Genomic DNA, 26,339 nt, shown 5'->3' with positions numbered 1-26,339 from the left:
TCTTGACAACTAGCTACCTATTTCAAAATGTAAAACAAAAAAGTACAATGCAGAGAGCACAGAATAGTGGATTATAGCTCCTCTACTGCCACAACAGTATTGCAGAATTCAAGACCTGCGGTAACAGGCACAACACCTGTGTCTCACGGGCACAAATCTGCCACTGGTCAACTATAATAGAAGAAAAAAAGTCACATGACCACAACATGGCAGCCATATTAGGTCACAGGCCAAAGTGAAGGTTTCCATTTAGCCAGTTTTCATTAAAAACTTAAACTCAAGAGTAATTTTAAGGACTGAAAAAAACACCTTAGAATGTGGGTTCAGTTCAGAGAACCGAGCATAGCCAGCAGGTGAATGAACCAGTTGAGAAGATTTGTCAAGTCGTCTCTCAGAGTGTAATGAGGATCCACATAACCCTGTCATTGTGGGTCAGTATTTAACAATGTGAATATATTTTTTTTGTGAAGGTGTTAAAAGCGTAAGCATTGCTACTCACATATATAAGATGTTCCCTGTAGCGAATGAGGAGGTTGCGCAGGATCCCGGCCTCGTTCAGGTCTCCCAGTCGGATCATGTCTTCCACCCCATGGATAGAGGTGGGGTGCATTGGCTTGATGTTGGTGGCATTCTGAGGTGAGATCCAGTGCTCCTGAAGAGAGTTATCCAGGACACTGATTTATTAACTCATGTGCTTTTTTATTACTTTATTTAGTGCGGGCCTTTTTCACAAAGCGTTCACTGTGGAATTGTTTTGGTGAATTATAATAAACAAATAGTGATATTCATGATATTATTATCAAAAGTTTCAAACAGTTTCAAAATATGATTTAATGCATTGAAACAGACATTTAAAAATATGAATAGGAACAGAAATTTGCCAAAAGAAAAAAAAAAAAACACAAGATATAGAAAAGTCTCAAGTGTGCAGTATTATTGTAGGTTGGTCTCACTTAAAAATTGCAATTTCGGCTCAGTTAAAATAAAAAAAGATACTAAGGGATGATTTACAAAATGTATGGTGTACCTTAAGCCATTGCCAGCACCCTATTGAGACTGAGAGCTTTGATGAGCAGTCATGTTATACTTACACTGCCTTCATCATCCAGCACCTGGATCTGACCGGAGTCACACAGTTTGACCACAGCACCAACAGGAACATCAAACTCCCGGCCAGTCTTGAGGTCCAGCCAAACATAGTCCCCCTGACACATGAGAGACAGAGATTCAGAAATGCAGATGAGACGTGTGTAGCTGTTTAACACAGAGTATTTTTTTTAATATAAAGATATTTATACCATACAGGCTCTCCAAACATGTTCTAAACACTTAAATACAATAAATATTCTAAAATAAAAAAAGTAATCCAATTGAGCATTAACATGCTTTATGAAAGCTACACATACAGTAACATATACCAGTACTGGCACTGATGGCTTCAATTGTTTTTACATTTGTATACATGTATAGATGTCAAGACTTGGGCTGTGGCATTGCTCTTGGTCTCATTCCGTTGCCTAGCAATCATTGAACTGGCTCACTTTGAAATATCTGTTATCCAAATGTCAAGTTTCTGGGCATGTCCAAAAAAAATAGAGTTTCCTCTAAAACCACCATTACTAAAAAACACTTTTATATGGACATAAGCGCTTGAAAATGTGATTCTCGGTTATCCAATCCATTACGTTGGCTGCCCACTGGAATGTGTTTGAGAAAAATATACAGTAAAAGGCATGAAATGCAAGTGAATTAGTCCACTGCACCACTCTTTAACTGCTTGCGTGATTGTCTGTTGCATAGGCAATGCTATTAAATTAGTTAATAGGGCACTGGGGACAGACTTCAAAGGTGTTCTGGCTCATGAACCATAACATGACAGCCCTAATTAATTCTGTAGCCTCAGTGGGTTCACATGTCAGAAAAGACAATTCCATTGATTAAGATGTATCCACTTTTATTCCTCTTGAACTTTATTTGCATTCGGAGGGATTTTAAATTGCCAGTTCAAAGGTACAGTTTTAGTGTGTTTTATTTTATAAGGTATACTTATCCTTTATAAAAGTTCCCCGCAGTAAAAGCACAGCGCATCTTAATGAAGAATAGTGCAAGCGTGATATAACATAGGGACTGTTAGCATTGTAAAGCCCAGAGAGGTATGGTAAATTACTGTGCAAAAATACCATGGTGCAGAGGAGAAGAAAATAAACAGTGTGTTTGGAATACAGAATTTACTGCCCAAGGCAAGGTATCCCTTTCCTAATGGGAATTGAATATACCACTGCATGTATACAAGTATTAAAACCATTGATCCTGAAACCAGAATACAATGTACACATGACTGGAATTCACATACAGAGAATACAAGCAACTGCTACAAGCAACTTTTCCAACGAACACTGAGTTCCTCCAATTAACTGTGTATAAAACTGAACACTTTTTTGATTTACATGACGTTATTTATTTTTCTCTTCAGCAAAAAAAAAAAAAGAAAGACAATATAACATGGACGTTTAGTACTTCACAGGATGATCATTCTGGTAGATGTGTACAGTAAATGATTGTTTAAGCGGTACACGAAGTTCAAATCATTGCAAAGTGTAATTCAGGGGTGTAAAAACCCTGTCCTCAAGGTTTTATAGTTATCATAAAATAATATAAAGAAAAATACTTTAGTGCTGTTCAAAAACAATAGCGCGTGCTACACTAAATATGTATTGCAGTATACTATAGGAAACTGTGTTTTTGGACATTACTATACTATTTCTTTAAGGAAGGTAGTTAAATTGGTTCAATGAAGTAATTTAGGGTCAGTAGAATAAAGAGCAGGAGGCCTCACATTGCACACCTCAGGTGTGGTGCACACAGAGAGCATGGGAAACATAAGCATGGTAAAGCATGGCAAATGCATTTTATTATTTATTTATTTATTTATTTATTTGGCAGACGTCTTTATCCAAGGCGACTTACAGGTGTTACAGTGCAGTACAGGCTTACAATGCAAGGTCAATATTTAAATACAGTTTACTGTAAGTACAAATTATACTTCTAAAGCACAATATGAAATAAGATGCAACGTGTTTACATCTACAATGACATAATAATAGTGCAATGATAGTGCAATATTATACACAAAGGTAAAGAATGGTAAATTAACTTAAATTACTTATTATTTACAAGTTTTCTGAATCTGATCCCTAGAGCAAAAGAATGTCTAAAGATAAAAGGGTGTTGCACTATCAAGCCACTACTTTCAATACCACAGAATCAAGCATATCATGCAAGCATTACTATTTTGAGCAATCAATGTGTCTCTGGACAAACAGACGTGTATTACCATACCTTCATAGTACATCATGTTATGTACTGACCCACCACCTAACTTAAAATATATATGGTACACAGCACTATCATTGTACCCCTTACTAAATAACAGATTTTATATTCCAGTACTCTAGAATACAGTATTATAGTATTTTTATATGGGCAATCCGTGCTACAAAAGTTATTGGTCCTACCGATAACAGTGTGGTCGGGTGTTTGAACATCTGGTTGACGTTTCGAAGCAGAGCCCACTTCCCCTGGTCCTTCTCATATAAGTCCTCCTCATCTCGCCGGCTGTACATTTTTAAAAACCAAACACCAGTTCCATAGATGTAGAAAAAAAGAATCTGGCTTATGGCTGACCTCCACAATGTATTCCAGGTTGCTTTTCAGCTATAATGTACAGTGGAGTTTACTTGAGACTGGAAAAGCACAACAGGGCTCGAACAAACTGCTCTGGAAAGAAGCAAGTCCAGTTCTATCAAAGCCAGAACTGCGTAAGAGAGATGCACACAAAGTTGCACTTGATCTTTGTTTTAGGTGCAGAAGTTCAGTTCACACTTTGCATGTGAGCAGATGAAGACTGAATATATGAAACATACCGTATCCCCAGCATAAACTGTGTTCTGTGTCTTTTAAGAATCTTCCTCTGCAGTAAACACCTCTACAATGAGGGTTCCTTTTAGGTACTTATTAATCTGTGAAAAGGGTGGGCATTCTCATAAAATGGGCTTTTAATTAACTAAATGTCTCCACCAGCAAGTCAATACAGAAGAAAGGAGAACCTTACACCAAAGACCATCTGCCATTCCTTAAAGTGAGGCAGACGTGGATAACACTATCCCTAGCAACGGGAATTTAAATAATTTATGGATTTTCTTTTCTTCACTTTATCTGATTATGACTTCCTTTATAGGGATATGTGATGTTTTACAGAGAATGACATTCACACTGCAGATGAGGGATTGATTTTCTGCACAAAGCCCCCAAATTGTTACAATGCTGCATATTGCTCAGGAGACTGTATTTATGGACACATTGGTAAATGCAGCTGCTGTGTCACCAAGCTCATTCTGCTTTCTACTGATTGTTTGCTTATAGCTGCACACACCTCTCACATTGCTTCTTCAGGTCTAGTTGATCACATGACACGTCACCACATACATCTGCATACATTGCAGACTAAGGGATTTTCTAGTTGTACTTATATTCTCTTATTGTTTGGCCAGGAGGAGACACAATGTTTGGAAGGGTTTTCCCAGCACAGTTAATAGTGAATTGGTATGATTCAAGGTAGGACTTTCTAAATGAACCTGTTAATACTGTATGTATCCCTCTGGTTTCCAGTGTTCATCTAATTTAATTACATTTAACGATGCTTTATTGATACATGCATTCATTTATTTTGTATCTGTCTGCACGTAAACAGTCTTAAATGGAATTACACTAGAACTGAAAGAGAGGCCTTGTCTAGTCCAGAGCTCAAACAGAATGACTCATTAATATTGCAGTCCCTGGTCAAGGCTTATGAAAGACGTTGCCGCTATGACTGCTGCTAATCAGGGCAGGTGTGTAAGCGGACCCTGATCTCCTCAGACTGAAGGCTTAGCTATCATGTAATAGAATGCACAGAGCTCTCATGATGAGTCCGTAAATAATTGAATAATGATTTACTGATAATTCATTCTGTTACACTGAACAAAAAACAGCTATAGGGCACGGCTTTAAATGTGCATGCAGACAGTAAACTCCACTTAGCTGCAAGTAATTAGCTAAATAATGAGTTAACCTGAATCATTTTCTTGCACACCAATACCATTTATATGCAATACAATGTATTTACTCTAGATAGATGGAAATCGGAGAACTGAATATCCCCTTCAAAAACAAGCCAAAAAAAGGCCATTGTACACATTTATGTAGCTATTCAATGCTCATAAAAAAGTTTGCATGAAATATATAAGGATCACGACTGGTTGGTTGAAGTACTATTTGTGTTTTCAAGAAATGGCAAAATCAGTGGCATGAGCTGGAGTGTCAAATACATAGCGCCCACAGAAGAAGAAGAAGCCATCACTAGCACTGAACTGAGAAACATGGAATAGCATTCCACTGCATGCAGGAACCTCGTGGAATCTAAGTGCTGCCATGTATTGGGTGGTACAACAAAGCGCTAAAGGCACTGTATCCTCTGAAATGTATAAAAATAGATAGCGGTACATAGAAACTTGATTAAATATTATTGTAAAAGGTAACCTGTTCTTCAGATACAGCACACAGCACTTCATGATAGAAGACTACCCTCTATTGGAAACTATTACAAATAACAGAAGGGCTTTGGGCAAGTTAATGGTTCTCCATAAATACAGTAAACATGGTAATGGCTATGAGTCACAGAAATGAACTTGGGGTGCTGTATTTTCAATGCCAGTACTTTCCAACAGCATGTTATGAAGGTTATGCGAAATCCAATTCAAATAAAGTGGTATTAAAATAAAAAAAAGAATTCTAAAATCCTTTTGTAACATTTAATAGCTGGAGTTTTTCTGCTTCCAGAAACAAAAACGATGCAAAAAGCTTGAGAAACAGACCTCCATTGCCTTCAATGGCCAATTCATTCTGACACGTGTACTGTGCTGTGTGGAGCTTTGACAGTGGAATAGTTACTGTACAGTGCTTTATTAAACATAATATTAAATGCAACAATAAGTAGTTTAACTCATTCACCATTCATTTAAGTAAGAGGACTACATGTACACACTATGCCGTATGAACTGGAATGTATTAGCTTTAGCGATTGACCTTATTTAAATAACACTTTTTTATCACTGTTTTTGACATAAAGGTGCCCTACCCTTCTCTTTAAAAATGAGTAACATGCAAATATATGAACTATAGTGTTAAAGGAAGGTATGATATAGATATTGTGTGAATATTCACGTGAAGCTTATTCTTTTTGTATTTAAATTGGTTATAATTAAATATAGTAAAGCCTGTCTTAACAGTTATGTGCCAGTAAATGTCAGAAATTATTTTCTGCTCTTGTTTTGTTTTCAATAAAAGGAGGCATCTTGAATAAGTAGCCACAAACCTATTCTCAAGGTTATAATGTTATCATTGAATTTACATTGCAAAAATGCATTACACATTTCCAATGTTGACCTTCTGACCTGTTTAAACAATGGAGCACTATGAAGCATAATAATGACAGATGGTACAGAAATCTTGCAGAATCCCTTATGTGGTTTACATGAAGAAAATCTAGTCGATGAAGACAATATTTGCATTATACACACATTTATCCATAATCTCAAACTCTTAATCAATCACTTTGAGTTGAAACCATAAGAAACTGGATTTAATCAATCCATTAATTCAAGGGGTAATCCTGGGATAAGCAGTGATGTAATCCAATGTAATTCCCCAGTGCTTGAAATGCTCCAGTAAAATACAGCTGTGGACAATCCTGGTGAGGTATACTGTACTGTAGGTTGATCAAACCAACCTCTTAGTATCAGATATAATGCAGAAGTCAGTATGAATGACACGTATGTGTTTCTGCTACCTCATTTTTCATACATGTTCTGTAAACACCATGCATGTCTCCACAATCTTCCTATTTGTAAGAATGCTTAATATTTTACCAGGTGCTGTTAGCTGGATATCACAATAAATGGAGCACACTAATTCTGAAGACAACTAAGAAAGCTGTGGATGACTACAGACACTTTTTAGGGCTGATGTTAGGTACCTGGTAGTCATTAGTATGAGAAAGTTAAAGCTCTCAACCAGAAAATTCAGCCTTAAAAGAATTACTGAACAGACAGTGAGTGAAAGTCATATTGGCATAGTGCTGTCAAAGCAAGGGCTTAGAGAACTGTGGGTACTTTGTTTCTGAAATTGCATTGAAATATCTGTAGCCTCTTGGAGTAAAACATGATGGGGAGGAAGGTGTATTAGCATTTAGATAGACAGGACAGCAGCCAGAATCTGTGCCAGGGAGGATACGAGTAGTTTATTAGACAAAGAGGGCAGCTGACACTTTCACAACATTTAATAGCAGCCGTGAAGCTTTTTATTTCCGCACAATTTACTGCCCTACTAAATTGACCCGTAGCTGATAAAAGATGCAGCTTTGACACATAACATGCTAATTGGCACTTCACGAAGACCAGTGACCTCAAGAAATTGTCAGATTTATAGTCGTGCTTATGTTTTATCATGTAAGGCGGTGGCTTTATTATAGTGTTACACAACCCGGAGTGTCTGCTAGTCAAAGCATTGTATTTATCCAGATCTATCTCGCTACAGTATCTACTGCATCTATCTATATACTGTACAGCATCAGTATACACTACAGTATAAAACTACATGGCAATGCTTCTTGTCAAAACGCCTGTTGAAGAATGCAGCACGTTTTTTTAAGTAGTATATCTCAGTACGGCAGTATGGCAGTAAACATGTCAGCGCCATGGATGAAAGGAGAATTGGCTTTTAACCTTTTCATGCATGGCCACATCATATGGAGACGGATATGAAAAACGACCTTCTATATAGGGACAATGTGGACAACGCAAATGCATGATAACCTCATATAAGGCTCGGAGATAGTGTGTTTTGGATTTTTTTTCAGTGAAAACTATATTTATTATGTGTCAAAAGCTACTTTAAATATTTTTTTTTTCCCAGCTATTTTCAATATTTCATGCATGAAAGGATTAACTTGCACAGAGCCCTGTGGCAGAGTTGAGGCCTGCCCTGTAAATACATGTGTTTTGGTGGTGGGTTAAAGAAATTGGGGGGGGTTTGTATTTATTTAATTTTGGCAGGGACAGGGTTAAAACCCATCCCTACCAACTCAATGTGAGTGTGTGGCTGGGGGGCTTGGATGATTAATGATCAATCACCCCTCAGCCACATGCTATATAAGGCTCGGCTCCTCATTAGGGGAGAGGAGTATGGAGAGAAGACATGAGAAGTGAGTGAATGAGTGAGTGAGTGAGTGAGTGAGTGAGTGAGTGAGTGAGTGAGTGAGTGAGTGTTTGCTTGTGCTATTTTATTTTTGTCTCTGTATAGTTTAATGAAGTCTCTGCCCAGCCTGGACAGTTTTTTTTTTTTTTTTTACTGCTGTGCCTTCTTTTTTGTGTTTTGTTTATTAAAACTGTGCAACAGCACTTAAATCCTAGTCTTTCTGTGTCTGAGCCTCTCTCCCTGATGGTAACACCTGGGGCGTGACGCTAACCTGTTCACAAGTGCTTTAATTGCCATTGATTGATACTGCATTGTAAAGGTGAGGGAAGGACAGCTTTTCTTGTTTTGAAACCAACACATTAATGAACGAATTTATTTAATACCTGCTGATAAATGCATCAAAAATAATAATGCCCAACACAAACATCAACAACAATGTGGAATTATTACTGACCAGTCTGACCAATAAACACAAAATACATAAATAAGTGAAGCAGTCTGTAATGTCTGGTTCAATAGTTCCCAGTGTGTATTTTTGCTTTAATAACAAGCCCCTGACCCTCGGGTTTGTTACAAGGCTCAAGACGGGCTGTCACAGTGGATACATCCAGCATCTACTGCAATAATAACCTGCTTCATTTACACAAACAGGTCCTTTATATCACTGTGGTTTCCATACACAGCTTGAAACAGCTTGCAGCTCAAGTACTCTACCAGTACCCCTAGGCTATTACCCCTTCCACTACCTAGTTAACACCTCTTACATTAAACCTTGCGCACCCTATGGTCAAACTGCAAAAAAAGGTTGACAATCATTCATCTTCTAAACAATATCTTTTAGAAACAAAACACTGCATAGTTTTTAGTGATAAAGATTGACCTTCGTATATGTAAACTCCCTCAAACCCAGTCTGTGCTGTAACTACTGAACCGTAACATGATGTATAGCTCAAAGCAGAACTGTAGGCATGTTTAAACCTGTTTACTTTGAGTGAAAAGGGCAACAGTTCACTTAATGTATCACTAAATGAAACCGTGTTTGCAGAGATGTCTTTATTTGCTCTTCCACATTTTAGTCATGCAGGAATAGTTAAGACTCATTTATTCAGTTACATTTATTGGGTCATACGGCATAGTTGTGGATTAAATAAACAATATAGCATTAAAGTTACATCTTTAAAAGTGTCTTTAGACAAAATGAACTCCATTTCAATAACATGATCAATATGGATTTGATAATCTCAAAGTAGTGATCTGAAATTAATATACATTTGTTAATATGTTAATAAACTAGTTGTTCACAGTTAATAAACAAAAAAACATGCTCCTTAAAATAAAACGTGACCAAAACTAACACAACCAATGAAAGCAAAGATTCTGCGAAGGAAAAAAACAAATTAAGAGCCAAATATAAACACCTAGAATAATCCAATAACAGTGCCAAACATATCATACTAAATATATTATAGATACCCTCATTACAGATCTGTAGCAATGACCTGCTAAAGAAATTTAAAAGGAAATGACAAGACACAAACACGTACACCAAAGAAAGCACTAGTCGAATTCTGATTGATCTTTTTGAAGTTAGGGATGATTAGAAAATTACCTTAATTGTATCTGAACTTAGACAGAGCTGTTTCACTGCGTTGTCAGTCCCAGCCTCAAACTCCTGGTCTCCCGTCCACTTATTTAAAGCCATAGCAACTGCTCTTCATTATCTGAACTCTTTCTGGCCACTGTCTTGCAGGTTAGAAAGTAAATAACTACTTTACAGCCATTAGGCCTTCCACCTGCTGTATCCCTTCTCCAAAGGTTTAGGTCACTGTGTCTTCTGCTGAAGGCCTGTGGAATGCTCACAAGAGAAACAGCCCCAGTTTTGTTCATGCAAAGAAATCCTGGAAAAGGCTTGTACTGTACTCATTTTTGTATTGAATGGTGAAAGTGTCAAAGCCAATTTGCTGCTCATAAAGCCTGATGAGCTATGGCTGGTTCTAGAAGACAAGCAGATGCCACCATTCCTGAGAACCAATCAGTTGAATGGATGTAAATCAGACTCAGTCATTCAAACTGGTTTGAGTATTTCCATGTACAACAAATGCACTTCTACAGTACCTAAACATGTCAGAAGTATACTATTACCAAGACCTGGGAGACATAAGGACATTACTTAGATGTATGTTGTACTCTGTAGTTTTTGGTGTTTGAATTCAATATTAAAGTAATAAATCTGGATAAAAAATCAAAGTCACATATATATTTTTTAATTATGATGAAACTTTAAAAGGACATTCTTTAGCACAAGTTATTAAGAGTATCAGATTCTGGTGGCATACAGAGGCACCCTGTTTGTCTCTCCGCCCGTATGTCATGCTAAGTTTTTACCTACTGTAAATCTAAAGAAACACTTATTTAATTATGGCCTGGGCATACATTAGCACAATATGGAGAGCTTCAGAATCTAGCACTATATGAAGGGAGCTGTCTGTATGCATCGGCCTGTATGTCTGACGTGCATTTGTACATACAGTGGATGAACAGTAGGGCATGGTGAGTAACCTTTTCATGTTACTGATGGCTGTGTTGTATTAACCACTGTGGCGGCAGATTAATACCAGTGACAAGCTTGTTTTCATATTCAAACTAAGAGATCCTGATGCATAGTTTCCTGGAAAGTGCAAGCAGGTATTTTAAAATCGTCTTTGTTTGCTTGTTTTGCACTACCTGCTACTTTTCAACCAAGACTTACACTCAACATCCACTGTTGCCCATTTTGCATAGGCAAATTAAAAAGAAGAATTCAGCTGACTAGCTGTCACGATTTAAAGTGTTAGGATGTGTCTGATACTGATCAGCTTATGGGTAATCAGTCTAGTTTACAGTCACAGGGCACCAGCAATGAAAGGAGCTATTCTGGGTCAGAGTCTTTGCTGGCTTTGTGTAAACAGAGAAAGCGATTGGTGAGGTCAGGAGTTCAACATTAGGCCTTTATTTACTATGGTAATCTATAGTATACCAAAAGATGGCTTTTCATAAGGCCACTCTGTAATTAAGGCCACTTTGTTAAGTAATCAACTTTGCATCTTTCATGCTATTGTATCCTGAAATGTGATACACATAATCTTGTATCTGCATATTAAGATGCAGCTTAGTATTACACACTACAGTGCTTACATGTATTATATATTACTTTATTACCTGGGTGATTTGGAGACTTACTGTTTAACCAATAAATAAAAGATAGTACTTAAATATACCTGCAATATGTAGCACACACTATTCACAAAGCTATAGCTTATTAGTTATTAAAACAATGTTATTTTAAAACAGGCTTTAAAATACAGTAGATATATATTTTAAACACATAAGCTTTGTGAACAGGACCTGTGCTCTGTTGCATGTCTTTGATAGAACTGATAGTTGACACTCAGTTGGTAGTCACATTTCAAGACATCACACATAACTTATGTTTCATGAGGAACAGCCTCAAAAATGATGGCTCCCGTGGCGTAACTGCTTTCAAAAATGGGGTGGGGGTGGGGGACAAAGCTGTAGCTGAGTCACATTGTAATACAATTACAAATTAACACACAGCTCCTAGTGGGGACTCTAGACTAGTGATTATATGAATACATTATTGAGAAATACAAGTTTTAGTACTGCTGCATTGAGAGTGGGACATTTCCCCATCATTGAAAAAGTGAGGAGAACGTGTCCCTGTGTATGGATGACTCGATAGACTATGGGCCATTCTGGCAAACAGACTCTGGCTGCCCATGGTGGCTTTTCACTTGGCAGTGACAGCTCCAGATTGCAAACCAGATTCTGAGCCCCTGATTATGTCTGTCACAGCTCAAACAGCTCTGATGTGTGGAAAATAAAAAGCGACCTCCACACATAGCTTCTGACCTACGTTACCCGTGTCACTGCGACTGGCTTGAAAGGCTGTCTTCATCAGCACATACTGTGGCTCTACGGCCAGTTTGCCATTTCTGTGTGACACAGCAGGCCTTAATGGTTTGCAGTCTGGGATACAGGTGCTCTGGCTATTTGGGCACACACCATAATGCCCCTTTCACAGCGGATGTAAGAACTACATCAGCAACAAATGTCTTATTTCTAACATCCACTAGGGGCAGAGTGTTGCAGAAGGACAGCTTGATGGTTCCACTCCTTTCTATCGAATGCGAGTTTTTACAAGTTTCTGAGAGTAATCTAATCAGGCCGTACTTAGGCTTTAAACTTTAGTTTAAAATAAGTCATCAGGATGTTACGACGACTGAAACAGAAAATGATACAAAGTGAATCTAAACAACAGCAAGTATCCATTCTTTTAGATAGATATTTCACACACTTGCCAAGCTGCTGTTTAAGGCTAAGGCTGTAAAAGTTTAAACACTTAAATGGTTAATGAATATCCTCAACTGCATAATATTTTACAAGACAGTTAACTAGACATGTACTGCTGTGTAGGGATCTTGCATTGATTTGTACTTGTTTTCAACGTGTCATTATTTAAATCTTGATACAGTTGTACACCGCTGTAATGAAATACTGCTTTATATGTGAAAATGAATTCATAATTTGAAATAAATACAACATTTTAATACAAATATGACTGTAAATAAGTAAAGTGTACTTTTTAATTGAAATGTCTCTGAGGTAAATGACCACAGTTTACACAAAAGGGTTAGGATTAGTATCCTAGATTTAACAAAACATATGGTATACAGCCTTAGTATACCATATGTTTGTTTGTTTTAAAAGGTTATACAGTAGTACAAGACAATGTAGATCGAAACATATGTTTCATAATGTGAAACCAACAGAACAGCAATGATCAAGGATCCTGAAAACCCACTGAGTTAATTTCTATTTATTCAGCTGTATTGTCTACCATAGCATACTGAACAAAATGAATACTGTATTGAAAGAGAAGCAAGTACTGTAGGATGTGGAACAAAGGTAAACACATTTTAATTATAACTGAGCAAACTCTTTTATACTGGATAGTTCTGGTGCAGTTGGTGTATTTGATTGAGTCCACTCTGGTAGTTCTTTGTTAACAGAAGATGCAGTGAGATGATAGAGTTTAATGGATTGGATTTGACACCTGCTACAACTACAGTTTGATACAGGAGTGTTAAAAATTGTTGTCAACAAAATTATATCTTCAGGACCACCAAATTCATTGTCCAGTATATTGGATGTTGTGCGAAATGTGATTAAATAAACTCATATAACATATGAGCAAACAAATACCAGTATGTAATAATTCATATTGTAATAATGACATGAGTATATAGAATTGTCTGTCTTAACTTTAACACAGAAAGTTTACAAAAAAAGTGTTCAGTGTACATTTCTTTACAGGTATAGAACGTGTCATTAAAATGCAATAATGTGTTGTCACCAGCAAAGCAAATACATGGAAATCCTGACCTTACCTGTTGTAGAATAACCATGATTCCAGTCTAGTCCTTGACATCAGAAGTCAGCACATGCAGACCTAAAACAAAGAAACAATAAAAAAGAATGTTTCCTCATGGATACCAAACTTGAATTCACCTTCTTTAGGCAGGAGGCAGTCATATGAGTTGCAGATTAAAAAAAAAAAAAGTATCCTCCACTTATGCAAATGATGCGGAAAGTCTTACGGGGCCCAAAGCAGAGAGAGAGAGCACGCAGAGGAGCACACGATGAACAATATCATTGCTAAGTTAACACCAGACGTAGATAATCCATTAACCAAAAAGCAGGTTAATACTGTAAACAAAATGGCCCAAAAGGGCACAAAATGGATGAACTGTGTACATAATACAGAGCCTTATTAATTGCTTTGAGGTATAAACTTTCAGAGGTTTATTGTAAAGAAAATTGTATAGCTCTAGGCCAAATATGTGCACCACTTTGCAAGAAAATTAAGTTAAAAAGTGTAACCCTTTCTATGCAAGTATTTATTGTAAAGACACACATCAAGAGTTTGGGTATTTCTGACAGAACACACAGCAATTGGTACTGCCAAACTGGTGTCAAAATTGTGTTACGTACTGTACATGACTTTGTGAGTGAATTATAGTTTTAACACTTGGAAGACATTCTTAATGAATAAAAGCATACCATTTGAGGGTATATGTGTTTTTTCAAGAATATCGAATACTATTTGATTGAAGTGAGCTGACATCTTGACCAAAAAAACAAAAACAAAAAAAAAGTGGTTCACAAAGCACACAGATGCCTGCAACAAAAGTGTGTGACAAAATGAAATATGGTGGCAATAAAACGAGACGCTCCAATGAATGGCAGCCACCCACGCCTGGGAATGGCATAAGGGTGAGAGCAAAAAAAAAAAAAAACCTTTTGCAACCAGATGCAAACAGACTAAATCACAGCTTTTCTTTTCTTCACCTTGCTTTCTCACACAGAATCAAGATTGTTTTGTCCCACGACACAAGGCACATTAGAGGCCCTGTGCCCTTATCTCAGTCACATGACTGGTCATGTTGCTCCAAGCTGAGTGTTAATCCTCCCAACAGCACAAGCTAATTAGCCAGCAGATAACGAGGACGCTGTTCATACTACAGTAGTCTCCACGTAGGAACACCTACACCTCCTGAGAGAACACTTCAGCTCAGGGAACACCCTTGTGGTGAAACAGAATTATCCCACTGCAAATGCTCCGTCTAAAGGAACTTCACTTCGAATGACATTTTGGCACGGATAGCGATTCGCTGCGAACCGATTCAAAACTGACAGTACTGTTTTGTAACCTGATAACTCGTCATCATTAAATTCAAATTCACGTTAAAATTCATTCTCATATTCATAATTACTGTTAGAGCCGCTGCTGCATTTTTACAGAATTTAAGGGTGTTTTGTTAGTTTATCAGTTAGTTTTTTAACGTTACTTTGTCAGTTAGTTTATTATCATAGTTTATTAACATATGCTTGCCTATTGCTTTTATCTTACTTAGTCTGTTCATTTCATATGTTAATGCACGTGCGTCATGACATAAGTAATAAATACATTTGTGTTTATTGATTCATGTCGTAATTGGCCTTGGCATATTGTGTCTGCTGGTCAACTCTGTCTTAGAGAACACTTCGGCTAAGAGAACATTTCGCTTGCTTCCTGAGGGGTGTTCCCTTAACCAGAGACTACTGTATAGTACTGTACTGTAGCCTTCCAGATGTTTCCATTATTAGTCAAATGTGCAGTATTCAGATAAGCTGACTACAGCACTATGTATTCATTGGGAGCTCCAACACTTCATCATTACTGTGCTAATGGATTATTTACCATGGACTGTGTGCTCTTCACACGATTTCACTTTTCTATATTTTTACCACGGTGTACTCTTTTTAAAGGATGGTATTTTTGCACAACGGTTGCTACTGCACTGTTGTATGACAAAGCAGAGCTGCATTCTGTGCATTAGTTAAAGAAACAAGTCTGCAACTCTTTATATCTAGCTTTATTTGATTTTCCATTTTGAAATTGCCCACATTATACATTTACGATTTGCCTGCGATTTGCATACAGTGAAAAGTATACGCCTTTATCTTATAAAAATTTGCAATTGATCCTCTGTTACGCTGACGCTTAATTTATAAACAAATGGATGGAAACATTCTCAGTACACTACACTGAATAGGTGTCAAGACTTATGAGAAGGATGCTTCTCGGCAGGTCTTTGAATACCGCTTCACCCTGTTTGAGTCACTGTGCCAGCTTGGTGTAGCGCCCGGTCCTGTTACATTACAATATAATTATTTGGTGCCAGCTTACTGCATTCTTCTGTAGCTTAGCCTTCTGTGCACTCAACTTTATCAGAAAGCAGCCCACTGTTGGTATTGAAATAGACACTGTATATTACCTACATTCTTCTAATATTCATTGGTTAGTAAGAATGGCAAATAATGATCTAAGCCGAATCATACAGAACACACAATAGGGTATTAAACACGTCTGTATGATTATTTGTTTTTTGGTTTCCATGCTTATGATCTATTCCCACACATTTAAAAAAAAACAAAACATTCTAAAAAGGTTTTGGGGAAGTGAGGTGGGGAATCATATTGGAGTTGCACTGATAACCCATAGGTGAAGCATTGTCCACTGAAGTCTGTGCAACACTGGTACCCTTCCCTACCTCACTTACTTAGCCTTTTTTCTGAGTATTTTTAGAAGCTGGAACAGTTAGTAAGCATGAGTTTGAACAGTTAAAGCTGAAGCATACTGCCGAACAGGCAATCCCCATGGGACTTCAAAGTATGATACCATTAATAATTAAACACTTAATTACAACAGCAGATCCAGTAGACAATATAGCTGACTGACTGTGTTTTGAAAAGTAATATTGTCAGAACATGTTATCGTGTTGCGTGCTACAGGCCAGGGAGATAACGCGGATGCACGGCACTGTGTATTGTGACACCCGATCCAGCCCTACAGTGCATGTAATGTGTAATGTGGAGTCAGGGTGTAAAAGGGGATAACTATTTCACTTTGTTCTTTCGCTTCCGCAAATTATTGTTGCTTAACATTTCAACAGTATCGCTTAACCAGTGGTATCACCCCTAGAAATGTTTCACATGGTGCGCAAAACTGAGCCACAATGACATCCTATCTCATGCCAACGCATCAACATTCTGTACAGTGTTTCAGCCTATCAGAGTGCTGCATTTTTGTTCTTTCCTGAGTTTCACAGCACCTACTCTGTCACATTTATATTTGTGGGTCACGCTTCGTTTTAAGGGGCACTTGTTTAGTTTATTAACTGTTAACTACCCTTTTAACATGTTAATAAATGTCAAAGGAAACCTGATCTCATTGGCTAAACACACTATCACTAACGAGTTTAAAAGTGACTTTAAATAACCCCATTTCAATGATCTACTTTGAGTTAATAATCCTGCAGTAAGGATCTGATTTTTGCAGTTTTAGACAGCCTTTTTGTAAGTTTAAAAATAGGTTACTATATATCAACTATCTATTAACTCAAAATACACATTTGTTACCATGTTAATACGAATTGTGTTACGGCACACCCTGTTGTGGGTTATTTCGCTTTTATTAATTATTATTATTAAGGCGTAGTGATATTAATAGATCAGTTAAGTGAGTTGGTCTATGATGTCACAGCCGTGCAGTAAGACAATTCTTACTGCGCGATCATGTGATCTTGCTCAGCCAATCACAGTGCCTTATTTATCCAAGCCATTTTATAATAACAGTTAATAAACTACAAAAAAAGTGCATTTGCCTTTGCACTAACTACAAAATCGTTATGTTAATTGATAATTGACAATATGCCCTTTGCAGAGAAAATAACCATATGATACTTTTCTACAGCTCTCTTTTATAAGACTGTACTTGGCTTAAAGGTAGAATGGGACAAAGTTAATATTTTCTCACCCACATGTCCTTAATACTATTTGGGTTACAATTCTTGTACATTTGTTTCTGTTTTTCATCACATCATTGAGGCTTATTATTATACAGTGTTAGCGCAGCAAGATTCATAGCCATAAGCCTCGTTGTTGGAGCCCATCTCTAGCTGCCTTGGTTCATTTTACACAGAAGGGCTTTATGTGACATCAATGTTAGACTAAAGGTTAGAGTAAGAGACTAACTTTATTATTAGTCCCTTCTTCAGCACCGGTGAGAGCTTTCCTACTGACAATTGCATTTTGACACACCGTTAGAGTTAATTGCTCATGTTAAAGAGATGAGTCTAGTGTTTTTATTGTCAGTTTTATTTAAATATTTAACTACAAAGGGGGCATTAATGTGAACCAACACATTTTTAATAGTGTTATTCTCCAATCTCCCACCCTGTGTACACTTCTGTAATTATAATGATAAACCTGTGCCATCAATCGAGCATCCTTTGTGAGCAGGTCTGCAAAATAAAATGAAAAGCACAAATGTAAATCCCAGAGGTCATGCTTATGCATCTGCAGTCAGGTGATCAAGGAAGACATGTGATTTGCAGCAAATTCGTGACTGACTCCTTGAACGTTTTAATCAGATTACTGTGATAATCCCACCAGCTCTGCTGACTCTTTATTTAGATCTATATTTTGGAAATGATTTGGTTCCCAGCCTTCTTACACCCAGTTTGAGAGCCTGGTAAACTGACATCCCAGTTTGAGAGCCTGGTAAACTGACATCCCAGCTTGAATTGACCCACTCAAAAGAGATCACCAATTTGTGTATCATAGTCGTCACATAGGACATAAAATGACAGCTAAAATTAGAACCCAAGCAGTTAATAAGAAAAGCTTGACTAATAAAATTCTGGAGTCAGATTCAGAGTAGAGCACATTCCTGAGTTTGGGATTGTAACAGCAGAAGCTAGGCCCTGTCAGTTAGTGTGTACAGTCGGGCCATATATCTGTAAGAACCCAATGCTGTGAATCACAGAGAATGGAAAAAGCAAGTCACATTAGCATGAGAGTCAGGAGCAAGGCATTTGGCTGCCAAAGTATCAAAAATCCTTTATCTAATCCGAAATAATAACGCACTGTAACTGCTCTACACAGTTCTCTACCCCGTCCGTCGTCTCGGTTACGCAGTAACACTTCAGTATCGAATGCCAGCATTACACCAAGGGAGAGACGCTTATTCAACTCCTAGGGAGTGCGTGTGCATGACTGCAGTAAAGAGGTCAGCGAAGCTCTAGCAGGAGAATCTGATGAAAATGTGAAAGGACAAAACCAGCTTAAACCATGCCTGCTATCTGTCGATACACAGCCCTGAAGCATGTTTCATAGAGATTGCCATAGGCTCCAAAGCTACATCCCTGTGTTTTACATGGCAGCTAGAACAGCTCTTTCGTGTTTCCCAACTCCAGACCTGGAGCTCCATTCCAGCAAAGTCCTAAATTATTTAATTGACCTTTATATAGAGCAATTCAATAATTTAGGACCTCACTGGATTAGAATGGGCCTTGAAGATCAGGATTCAGAAATATTGGTGCTGATGGTGTGTTGAAGTTACAAGCTGCCTGTTTCAGAAATATGCCATTCCATGAGAATGACATTTATATACTGTTACATCACCAACAGACTAATGGCAAGTCAAAGAATGTTACGGAATACACAGAAGTTTGATCACGGAACGGCCCAGGCTTAACCCTGCTAGGAATTTGGACATCTATTGGTTTGCCGGTGACCAACACATAGGATCCCAGAGCTCCAGGAGCATCCAAAGAGATAGCATCTCTTGTATAGAGAAGATTGTCCGACTGGGAGGCTGAATTGCACTTTTGTAGTCTGAAAGTGACTTTAAAGTTAGCAATAAGTTGAAGGTTTGGGGTGAAAATGTGATGTGTAGATGCACCCGAAAGCAGATGAGAGCATTTCCGTCTGGACAAAGCGAAACTGTCCTGTTTAAAGCTGTAGACAAAACTGTTGAAAATTGAATTTTGCTAGAAGGTTTGAATGATAGACAGTCCAAGTGGTGTAAAGCAGCAATACATGCCCCAGTTGCTGTCCCAATACTTATTGGATAAATAGTGTATGCTGTGCTAGTCTTAATGTAACACCTGAATTTATAACTTCAGTTCACTGAGAATTTCATTAAAATGTTGCATTTCACAAAGCTTTCCCTGAGAGCAAAATGTACAGTAAAAATATCAAGAAATATATTAAATATCAAACCCTTCTAGCTATAAAAGATGGATTAAATAATAATGACCACAATGTTAAGCTTTAACAAAACACTCCTTAAATAAATAATGACTTTAAGCTTTGTCAATAGGACCCTTTACAAATAACCCATTTGAATTGTTTCACAGTATCACTGTAGTGCATTTACATGTACAATACACACTTATCGAGTTTCATAAAAATAAAAAAAATGCTCTACAAAAAAGACCAAGCAAATTTCACTTCTAGCAATTTTATATCATGTTACCACTGAAATTCAATTGTTAGCTTTTTATCTCCACACACTAAAATAATCTTATTGTACAGGAGCTGAAAAACACAAAGCATGCTACCCTGAAAAAATAACCTTTTTAATTTAAACAAATGCTCCTTTACAGCCTGGGTCAAACAATCTCTGTTAGGAAAGAAATGCTTGCACTAAGAAGCTTTGAATAAACCCCTAAGAAACCAACAGGGTTGCTAAGCTCTGAATCTGTTAGCTTACCTTGAACAGTCTAAGAATCCTTTTTGTTTTTCTTTTCTGTGTGAAAGACAATAGTCCACAGCCTACAAAACAAACCTTTTCACCTGAGAACGGGCAACGGAAAGCAGAATGCTGGTTAAGGTGAACTGCACTGCTGGTTGCCCAAAGTATTTGTACCCCAGCCAGCAGTGCTAAGAACGAACAGGCTGAACTGCACCTCATTCACAGCCACTGATCCTTCTTAAAGGGGAGGGGTTGTGGGCAATTTGTTTGTAATCAAAGTAGGCGGCTACAAAGGTGGGAGGAGTTTTCCACAATGCAAAACAGATAACGGCTTGCACACCTTTAGGTAGTAAGAGATGGATTGTATTGCTGATGGATGGGTGCTGAACAAAGGGAGTAAGCCAAGTCACGAGCAATGCCTAAAAATATGTGTTGAAGTTACCCATCTCTTTCTTGCGCTTCCTGGCTTTTTTTCTGGATAATTCTGTTGATCAAATATTGGGATTTGCTTTTTATAATTTTTCTCTGTTGCTCATTGTAACTGGCAGCTGGCTTGCTTGCAGGCCTGTGTTGTTTTTCCATATGGTTCTTTGGTTCCTTGTTCTTGAGGTATCCTATGAACACTCCAGCATGTCGATACTGCTTCCTGGTACTGTACCGTATCACTTCCTGTGATAAATGTCAAATTCAGCTCAGTGGGCTAGACAATGTTATTGACAGCACAGGTACCGGTGGTACTGTACCAGGAAACCGGAATTCAACTTTTTTTTTGTATTTAAAAAACAAAATTAAAAATTAAAAAAACAAGTTAAGAGCTCACATGAAAACCACATGAAAACCAATTCCAATGCACTACTTGATTTAAAACCTTTGCTATCTCTCCATTGTTGTACCCACAACTTTACAACATGCCGTGTGATCAGTCTCTGTAGACCACTTTTCTTCTGATATTTTGTTATGACAGCACATTTTATGAGACCATTCTTAAATGCAAAAATGACTAACCTGCAGCACTTGTTAACATTTGAAAGTAACCAACCATTCTCAAATCATTTACCCTCATGCAAAGTGTTTTATAAAATAATGTTTTCCATAAAAAGAAAACTGCAGTTTATGTCGGAGCAGTATTTCCTGGCACTGGTGCATTACTAGTATTAAGGATCCCCATTCGCGTGCCCCGCTAGAGATGTAATCCCCCTTACATTTCACCCTCTAGACTCCATTCTAATATAAAGTTTGTAACGTGACCATCTGTTGAACCTTTTAGAAAAACAGGGTACATGATTACTGACTCTAGCCCAGCCATCTCATGAAACCCGGTTTTGTAAGGCATCAGACAGCATCCCCCAACATATCAACAATGGGAATATAACCCGAACCCATCCTGTACAGGATTTTCTTCAGAAAACATGGCCTGCCAACAGAGGTTTATTTAACCCAGTGAAGTACCAGATAATCACGTTTTAAAATGAAAACGCAGGTTTGCTGAAACAGAGATTACTTTCACAACCACACATTGAGACCTATGTAGTCAATCGATGTGCATGGTATGGACAATGTATGGAATTATTTAAATACAGTAGCTGCAGTCACTTCAGCCACAGTAACATCTAATATCTTACCTTCAGTTCTGCTAAGATGTTGTGGGGACGTTCTACATTGAGGGAACATAACAGAACATTCTAAATTGGGGAGAAAAACAGGGGTAACATAATTGTGACCACTACATTTAAAAAAAAAAAATTGCATGGGGATGTAATTTGATTGATTTGTTAAGGTAAAATCAAGCTACAGAGAGGTTACATTTAAACCAGGTCCCAGTTATATTCAAGTGTAGCAGTGGACATCTACACAGCACAGAGGTACTCAAACATGTCCCCACTTTTTAAGTGTGTTTGGTGACACCTCATGGATAAATAAGCTCATATCTGTCAATTATAAACAAAAGACAATATTATGATTTATTGGGAGCAAAGCAGACAAAATGTATTATTAGTTCTACATGGTTTATTATTAAAGCAAATGGCAGAGACAGCTTTCAATAAAAGTCTTTATTTCAAATTCATGCCACAAATTTTGACATCATAAAAAAAAAAAAAAAAATTATAATAATCATCAAAAAAAAAAAGTTATAAAATAGCCACAGTAGAAACAAACTGCGAAGAAACAAACAAACAAAAAAAAAAACAGTGTGGGCAGAAACATAAAAAACTAAATTATAAACACATGATTGTATTTTTACAACATTAAAAAGTATTGTAAACATAATATTGGCTTTGAACCCCTGGGTGGGGAGGGGGGGTGTATAACACAAATGTACAAAATATTGATATAAAAAAAAAAAATACCCAGAAGAGAATTCAATGTTATCATGCAATGCATTTGCAAATATCAAGGCAAGCTTATTGCCGCATTACAATAAAGCAATTGGTTCTCAGACTGCAGAATGCCACCATTATATGATAACAGTGCACAAGCATCCCATGTTACTGCAGTCGCATTACTCAGTTGTGTGTATCGGCGAGCATGCTAACTCGATGAAACTTCATGAAAGGTTGGCATTTTGCTAAAAGCCTGTAGAATTCTTGTCCTGCAGTTTTAAACTTGTATTTATTCTGCAAGGGTAATGTGGTGCAAAGATACTCCAGAACATTACTAAGGCACCACGGAACACATCATAACAGAATGAGAACTGGCAATATGAGCAAATCAATAAAAATCATGCAACGTGCAATGTCAGGCAGGCCGTCCCCACAAAGCCGATTACTTTTACTGACGCTTTTGTTTCTGAATTCTAACATTTTGAAGGAACTACCTAGACCGAAATTGTTTCAAAAGTACACTGTAGTTAAAATGCATACCCAACACACTATTTTTATATTACACACACCCTTTCACACATTTTAGAAGCATTGCGGCTCTCTATACGCTGGATGCATGATATATACGAAGCGCCCGGTTTATAGGAGTGTAGTTTATATCGAGTCGCAACCTACAGGACTACTAACCCGGTCTTCTGGCAGCTGCCAGCAAAATCTGATGTGTGTTATACAAGGGGCGTTAAATGAAACACAAAGAACGGGGTGCGTGTAATACACAGGGAGTGCGCTCTGCTCTAAAAATTACGGTACATCTGTTTTTTTGTTTTTTTTTTGGACTGCTTGTTTCCGCATAGTAAACTCCTAAGACTTCATTGTAAACCGACACCAAAATTACCTGATATTTTCCTTCTTCAAATTTAAGACACACTTCATACCAGCAGTATATATTTGGCCACTCAAAGGCTATCTGCTCAAGCAATTGTTTGTAAGAGTAAGGGCCTTCACATAGCATTGTGATTGACATCCCCTTACCGTTTCATGGTGTTTGCAGTCCTGCCGAGTGTTTCTGGGCTCTGTTACTCCAGTATTGACTGGTTATCCCTTTTCTCTTTGCCTGGCTTTTAGCTTGTCTAGATGATCCTAAATGCCAGGACTGAACAGCCTTCCTTGTTCCATTGAAATCATGTGACTGCCAGCCCCATCTATCTCTACAATGCCATATGACGCTATATATACTAACTAGGGCTATGGATACTGAGTAGGCTTTGCCTGAATAATATCCCCATGATTTAAAAAGGTACAAAATGCGCTATAGTTTAAAAAGTGAATATGTTTACATAAATATTGTGTGGACAAAACCTGTACCTGTAAAAGCTCCTAAAAGCAGCCAGTGCACACCAGTAAACACCCAAACTTGGACAAGTGGTAATGATTTTATAATAATCTTAAAATCTGTGAGCCAGTCAGATTACAAAGTGCAGACTTTTTTTAAATAGTATGTCATTTTGTCCTTTCAGGAAAGGCTACAAATTTATAGCAGGCAAGGCCATTAAGAACTTTACAGGGTTTGCACACCAAAATGTACAGCTATTCCAAAACATAAATACATACACACACACACACAATATATATACATCATATATATATATATATATATATATATATATATATATATATATATATTTTGCTGCTACTGTGTATGAGCCAAATGAGGTATACTAAATACCCAACTCCCGCTCTCTGGCAACACTGCAGTTGTGAGAGTGTGAAAAGCCTTCAGAAACATGCACAGACAACCCTTACTTTTCAACGTCATGTGCAAACAACATCATTAACACTAGAACAACAAGGGGTCATTTCAACCCCATTTTAAAATATCCCCAATGACAGTTATAGTTGAATGTAAAACAGTAAAATACACAATGATTTGGTACATTTATATTTTTTGTTTTGAAGGATTTCTAATCTTTTTGTGTCCTAAAAAATCTTTCAGGAGCATCAATGCCAGTAGTAGAACACTATGCTATCAGAAATGATAATGGTGTTTTAGTCACACCACTGGCAACTATAGCATAGAAGGGTCAAGTAGGGGTCAAAATGGCCCCTCGTTCCTTCTAGATGGGCAGATTTCTTTGGTTGTTCTAGTGTTAACAAAGAATGACAGAAAGAAGATCTCAATTTGTCATTAGCATGTGGTAAGACATTTAAACCTTCAACATTTTATGGCTTTCTTTGGTCCCATAAAGCACTTGTCACAATAGAACGTATTAGGTTGGGGTTAGGGTTAGGGTTAGGGTTACACACACTGGAAAACAAGTAAAATTATACAGTAGCGAATATATAAATCTTAAACCTTATGCTATTCTATTTATTATTTCATTAGATAAACATATTTTCATGCTAATAATTACTGGCAATGTTGTGTAATTACCTGGCTTAAAAAAATGATCTTTTATGCCATTTTAGGAAGACATAAAAATATATTTTTCAGCACAGAAAACATGCGTGGTATATGTGGCTTGGTCCTTATTACTTAATTAAGACAATGAACCTCCAACCAAAAAAATGCACCTTTCTATGACTAATAATAAATCGGTTAATGACATCACAACACGGTTGTGCACAGAACAGTAATTTGGCAAACATTAACAATTACCATGGAGACTTCTTCTATAGAGAGGGCTGTGCAGGCAGGAGACATCAACACATTCTGTAGAGCATGTTGATCCTGAACAAATTGCGCCATCTGCTGGGCTGGCAAAGCCAGTTGTTAACACAGGTAGCCCTTGTGAACACCTTTTTATCTGCTCTTATTATAGGGTTGTCGTTTTCAATCGTTTGGTCGCCCATGTCGCTCGCACAGCACGCGCTGTAAGGCTGCAGTGACGTTATATGTTGGTGAGCACATCTTTGGTGATGATGCTCACTGTGATGTTGCCGGGCAGGTCGTTGCTTTGTCTGTTGCCCTTGTCTCGAAGGTGGAGGGTGTGCTCCTGCTGGAGGTCACTGGGGTCACTAGTGAGGATTACCTGACCCATGAAGGTGTCACACATCACATTCTTACTGTAGATCTGAGAGAAAGGTAGAGATTGAGAAAAGGGTGTTGGAACAACTGATCGCATCTTCTTAACAGCTGCATGTTAATATTTTCTATTGCTCACCCAATAAGCCACATACTTGAAAGTGAAAACGAGATGCCAAGTGTGAGTTTTGCATTAAGAATGATGAAAGAGATATTAGCCTGGGTCCAGTGACTTGTAGACATTAGAAATGTCAGAAAGGGATATATTTCTTCAAACTTTTTTGAGTATAAAGAAAATCCTATCATTCATTAACTGCTGAGAAGGTTTGATTATTAAAATCTTTTTAATGAGGAGATGATCATCTATTCAGCTATATCAAAAATGTTTCGATCACCTATATCAATATTTTTAAAGAGCAGGGGTCTTGGTGGAAGGTAGTATATTTTGCATACATTTTCTTTTTAAACTAGATTTAAAAATGCCAAATCCCAAAAATGAAGGTTAATATGGATTAACATGCCATAGTGTTTCTGGCGGCAGACCTAGACTCATCCTGTACGG

At 37.5% G+C, this 26,339-nt stretch overlaps 2 protein-coding genes across 6 annotated transcripts in view; both read right to left on the bottom strand.

Annotated features, from left to right (window-relative positions):
* The window catches only part of LOC117973044 (unconventional myosin-VIIa-like), a 64,836-nt gene extending 44,194 nt beyond the window's left edge, over positions 1-20,642 (bottom strand). For 3 of the 5 annotated variants that reach the window (XM_059031163.1, XM_059031165.1, XM_059031164.1), the window contains exons 1-3: positions 9,902-10,100; positions 1,092-1,205; positions 500-652 (exon numbers count right to left, since the gene is read on the bottom strand). In XM_059031163.1, the coding sequence (XP_058887146.1) occupies positions 500-652; positions 1,092-1,205; positions 9,902-9,994 (360 nt within the window). In that variant the 5' untranslated portion in view covers positions 9,995-10,100. Of the gene's footprint in view, positions 1-499; positions 653-1,091; positions 1,206-9,901; positions 10,101-13,739; positions 13,802-20,452 lie in introns of those variants that run through there. The other 2 variants (XM_059031167.1, XM_059031166.1) reach the window with 2 other exon arrangements.
* A 1,824-nt stretch (positions 20,643-22,466) lies between these two features.
* The window catches only part of LOC117973016 (calpain-5-like), a 42,808-nt gene continuing 38,935 nt past the window's right edge, over positions 22,467-26,339 (bottom strand). The window contains exon 13 of the mRNA XM_059031162.1: positions 22,467-25,826. Within this exon, the coding sequence (XP_058887145.1) occupies positions 25,644-25,826 (183 nt within the window). The 3' untranslated portion in view covers positions 22,467-25,643. The remainder of the gene's footprint in view (positions 25,827-26,339) is intronic.

The sequence above is a fragment of the Acipenser ruthenus genome, chromosome 9, assembly GCF_902713425.1.
Source record: "Acipenser ruthenus chromosome 9, fAciRut3.2 maternal haplotype, whole genome shotgun sequence".
In the NCBI taxonomy this organism is placed as follows: Eukaryota; Metazoa; Chordata; class Actinopteri; order Acipenseriformes; family Acipenseridae; genus Acipenser; species Acipenser ruthenus.
The sequence above is the reverse complement of the archived record's forward strand: the minus strand, read 5'-3'. Positions and strand labels throughout refer to the sequence as shown.